At 36.9% G+C, this 5426-nt stretch overlaps 1 protein-coding gene across 1 annotated transcript in view; it reads right to left on the reverse strand.

Annotated features, from left to right (window-relative positions):
* LOC140922291 (mitogen-activated protein kinase kinase kinase 3-like) overlaps nucleotides 1-5426 on the reverse strand; it is a 20567-nt gene that overhangs the window by 7726 nt on the left and 7415 nt on the right. Inside the window, exon 6 of the mRNA XM_073372290.1 lies at nucleotides 4751-4854. Within this exon, the coding sequence (XP_073228391.1) occupies nucleotides 4751-4854 (104 nt within the window). The remainder of the gene's footprint in view (nucleotides 1-4750; nucleotides 4855-5426) is intronic.

The raw sequence follows: 5426 nt of genomic DNA on the forward strand, positions 1-5426 counted from the left end.
TGCAAAACAGACATAACAAAAAGTAAAACTGTAAACACGTACTCTCTCTGATCTTATGGTAATTTGGTTCTGACCTTTACGTGCGAAAAAGTAAATACAGCTAAATAGTTTTGTAAACACGTGTTCCGGGTCATGGTAGCGCAGAATCTGGGGATGAAAATCGACACGATGCTCTCAATCTCTGTGAACACTTCGAAAAACAACGTACCATTGTCCGAATGTTATGTTTTGAGACGAAAAATTTGCAAAGGTTAATGGATTATACGGGGATGTCGCTTACAAATCCACACACCATTCGTGGTAGACCCACACTAAAAGATGTCGAGCGTTTTCGGAATGGGTCGTTCCACGAATTCTGTCGTTTGAAAGCGTTGATAACTTTGAAAGAAGTGAATACATCAGGTGTTGAAACAAGGAAGAATGTTTATGAGCAGAACTAAGATGATGATATAAAAAAACAACAAGCAAATCGTCGTTAATTTACCTCTCCTGTTCAACAGCCTGATTCTTTTCCTTTTCTTCATGATGCTGGATACTTGTAACGAACAACTTGATATTTCGTACATCATTAATATTTTTGTACAGGTGATGATAAATGTCGTTTTGTTCTACGCATGGAGTTCTACGTTACAACATACGGAAAATTGTCTTCAGAACTGTAATGTATTAGAAAAAGTTAACAATTTTGCTCATGTACGTGAATATAATGATATAATAAAGGTTGAAGAAGTCAGATCTCGTTAGTAATGTCAGTGGGACCTAGTTTGTAGGCCCCGCGTTCCTAGCGAAGACCGTGGAAACTGGGGATAAGAATCGTGACGACTTTCATTGTATGGAAATGAGTCTCGTGATGAGAATGCGGTTTTTTTTCGGCGATGACTGAAATGACGCATGTAAGTTTGGCAATGATGTAATTTTCCTCGAATGGAGGCCCTTGATTTTCGTGTAATTATGCAAGCAGGATGAGAAAATATTATAGCGGGTAAATCCTCAGGATTTTGTGGCTTTTTAACGCGTTACGTTTCTCAGAATATTGTCGCAATTACAGGAAATATACGGTTAAATATATTCACTTTGTTTTATGTATTTAATTGATAGATTTTCGCAGTTGTTAAGATGTGAAGTCGTGATGCACTTCATAAATACTTGAGCTATCAAGTGTCCACTGTCACGTAATTTTTACGTGCGCACGTGCGTAAAGTTTTCGTTCGCAAATAAAATAAAGGCAATGTATGAAAGGCCGCACGTACAATTATGTAACCGTAAAAGTAGAAACTCGCTTAATTTGACGTTTGATCTCAATACTTTATGTCTTACCTCTGTTTGATTTACGTGATTAAAATTTACGTGCGTTAACGTGCGGAGCCAAAAACGCATCAGTGGAAATCCACCCTAACGTGTCACGGATTGTTTATACGGGTAGCTTTGACTTCATGTCCATAGAATAGGAATCCCATGCCGAGCTTTTCCGGAACGGGTTGGTCCAAGAATTCTCTTTGATCTATGGCTTGAAAGTGTTGATTATTTTAGAACAACTGATCACTTCAGTGATCGAAAAAAAACAAGAATAATCTTAATGAGCAAAACTTGAAGGTTTACTGGAAAATCAGGATCGAGGATCGATTAAAAAACTTGAAAATAAAATAAATAAGTAAATCGTGGATCAGTGGTGATGTGAGCCGCAGACTGTAGATAAATTTCACAGAACATAACCCCGTTCGCTGTACTGAACACTACATTCAAGTAAACTAATCCGAGTCTGTCTGAGTCAGTGATTGTTTTGACGAGAAAGTGAAATTTTCCTGGAAAATGAAACGCTTTGTCCCGGTGATACTGTAATACAAGAAAAAACTTTACCAGTTTTTAATTTTTAAGTGTACATTTGCTTTCAGTACTCCTTATTTTTCTTGTAATTGTTGTATGCACGACCCCACCAGCAATGCTGATCTTTTTATCGTGCCGTAAACTAAGGTTGTTACCTACCTACCTACCTACTTAACTACCTACCTACCTACCTATCTACCTACCTACCTACCTACCTGGCTGTCTGTCTGTCTGTCTGTCTGTCTGTCTGTCTGTCTGTCTGTCTGTCTGTCTGTGTATCTGCCTATCTATCTATCTATCTATCTATCTATCTATCTATCTATCTATCTATCTATCTATCTATCTAAAATGCATGCTGTGTACAACTCTGAACATTGTGCTCTGAGACTGTACGGAGATATTAAAAGTAGATACTAAGCAGCTATGGAAAATGTCATTACTTTCACGCAATATTGATATCTTATAAAATGGACAACAAAGCAGGAATACGCGCGAACTGAATTAACTGTGTGTTGTATAAGGTTCTGTTAAACTTACACTTTTTTCCTGTGCTGCTGAACATATACTGTACCGAGCCGTATCTTGGTCCGGTACCAGGAAGCTGTGTATATTTATACTGACAGAGTCATCGGCCCCTGATACCGATAAAATCATCGTTCAATTTTTCGAGTGTAAAATCCCTGAAAGAGTACTCCTCAATGAAGCAATATCAATACGTAGAAGGTTTTCAAAGGTTTCACACCGGTTTGAAGCTAAGATGTGCGGCCTGTCTCTCCTTGCAATTTTTATTTTTGAGTATATACATTATGACATGCAACACTCGTTTGCCAGGGGGAGTATTCCAAACAAAAAAGTGGTATAACAGCACCGGGGCCTTTGACAACAAAACTCATCTGGTCTCATCTCCAAGCAAGCGAGACTCAACGCTACCAAGAGCGTTCTTGTTTAAAGGATTGATAAGGTAGATAAATAAATAGAAAGTGACTAAGTTGGGATCGCAAAAATTAAATATTTGCCCAAGAGTGACTAATATGGGGTCTAGGGGCTCTGAGAGGCCAGCGGCACATACCTAGCAAAAATTACTCCACGTAACCCCCAGGGGGGCACCGCGGTTTCGTTGAAATCATAACAGTTTTCCTGGAAAGCTCCACGGGATCTCAGTCAATCTTAATAAACAAATTTTCTTTTCAAACTAAGTCAAAATGATTAGTAAAAAGAATAATGCCCTTATTTTTGACCCCAATTTTCTTTTTTTATAAAAAGTACATAAACAGACCAGAATCTTACTTTTCCATTGAAAAAACATGAAATATTCGGCGGCGTTGCCCATGTTTCTCATGGCACGAAAACTTACTTTCATATGACAACATGCGGTTTTTTTTTTCGCACGCTCAGGAGGTCAAAGGGATCTGATTTTTCATGAAAAAAATATTCACAAAATTCTACTTGACTTGTTAAGAAAATAATTTGTTTAATTTTTAATAATTAACTAACAGCTCATTGATTTATTAATTTGGGCGCCCAACTTGGAGGCCCGGGCACCCAAGCTAAAAATGCTTGGGGAGCCCGAAGGGCTCTCTGAAATCTTCCCTAGAGCACAGCCTTGCAGCCCTGTAGTTATTGGAAGTATGTTACATTACATGTTATTGTTGAATGTGGAGGTGAATTTTTGAGGACATTAGTAAAGGAATGCAAATTTTAGTGAACTATCCCATACTCCTAACATATATGGTGGCAATATTGATGTAAGTTTTGTTTTGAGTAGCAAAGGAACCCTTGTGTGTAACTCATCTTCTAGTGTATTAGTCCTTAACAGAACATCTCCGTCTCTCCTCCACACATTTGTTGCATACACTACTCAACTTTCCATTGCCATTGAACATAACGGTAATTCTTTCTTACACCAACACATCCCGCGTAAACGCCTTCGGGCGTCTTCTTGTTCGAATAAATGCGGTATCTACTCAGAAAAAAAAATGCTCATCGGCCGGATATAAAGACTGATAGATTTAAGAATGTTTTTGTAAATAGGATAATTTGTAGACGTAATCTTTGATCTTTTTATTATTTGTATACAGTATGTCTTATGTATTTTTATCTTTTTATTTGTATACAGTATGTCCTATGTATTTTTAGATTCTCAACTGCTTATGTAACTTAAGATATGTCTTTTTATGTTAGGAGAATAAAGATTGATTGATTGATTGATTGTTACTTAATTACAACAATCGATGTCTGCCTTTGAATCCTGAAGAAAACGATCCCCCAAAATAAAGACTCCGGAATTGATCCCTTCTGCCTGTCTGCCTGCGTGCTTTCCTTCAAAGCTTCGCTTCAAATGTTTCTTTGCTTGTCATCAAGAAATGAATGCAGACAAAGTGGACGGCGATATTCTGACTCGAACTTTAGCGTTTAGCGTGCTTTTGTTTTAAACCTTTACCTGAATATATATTATACTCAACGTCCAAAGCACAGGTCCAGCGCGAGAGAACTCAAAAAGCAAGATTCGCCTTTTACGCTGTTGGTCTGTACTCGAATTTTCCCTAATTTGACATTAAAAAGTTTTTCTTTCTTACAAAATCAGAGATTCTTTCAATACAGAAAAAAATGCTTTTAAGTTTGGAATGCCTACCGTTTTGTGAGGGACAAAATTGCAAGGTATAAAGGTTGCAAAGAAAGACGAAATTTAAGTGGAGGAAAAGATGAATTGGTCGGTATTAAGTCGCAGTAACATTTCCTTGGGAAACTCGAGTCTGATCATCAGGACAAATGAGATCCGTTATTCCGCACTTATTTATCATTTTTATGTGAACCTTGACTCATTCAGAAGGAGTTAGGGAAATAAAATAAAGAAATTACTAGTAATTAAATACTGAAACTCAACGAAATCCAGATACTTAGTAGTAGTTCTGTTCTCTGGACATACCAGATGTCTACTTTTCGTCCGTATCCTTCTCCCCATAGGATCTCCGGTGCCATCCAGTACGTAGTACCAACATAGGATGTCAGGTCTGTTTTAGTGCCAATTTTCTAGTTATACAAAGAAGAGAGAGAATAAGAATATTCAGCAAACAAAACATACAGTTATCACTTGTACGATGACCCAAATCGATCGAGGGAACCGACATTCAATCAGAGAAGTCAAAGAGACCGTGATCGAGCCACATAACTCATTCCGATCTTGAAGGTCACCGTCACGAGAACTGATCAGGAAGAAGATAAGTATCCAAACTGCCATAACACTGGCACACACGGATAAATAATAATAATAATAATAATAATAATAATAATAATAATAATAATAATAATAATAATAATATAAGGTATAACCAAGGTAACAAGGTATAACCCCGAGAAGGAGGAACTTAGATGTTAAGGACAGGGATCTAGAAATAGAGAAGGGTCAAGCAGGACCCCTCCCTAGACTCAACAGCTATAGATGCTTTATTAATTGTCTTTATTTTATTTTATTTTATTTTTTTTAAACAGTTGAAAGAAACTTGAATTTTATAGGCTGACAGTTTTTTTTTATTGAAATGAAATGTTTTTAATTCCAGTAAATTTTTTCTTAGTTAAATTAACTTTTTCTAAGCTAAATTAAG

Source organism: Porites lutea, chromosome 13 (genome assembly GCF_958299795.1).
Source record: "Porites lutea chromosome 13, jaPorLute2.1, whole genome shotgun sequence".
NCBI classification, from domain to species: Eukaryota; Metazoa; Cnidaria; class Anthozoa; order Scleractinia; family Poritidae; genus Porites; species Porites lutea.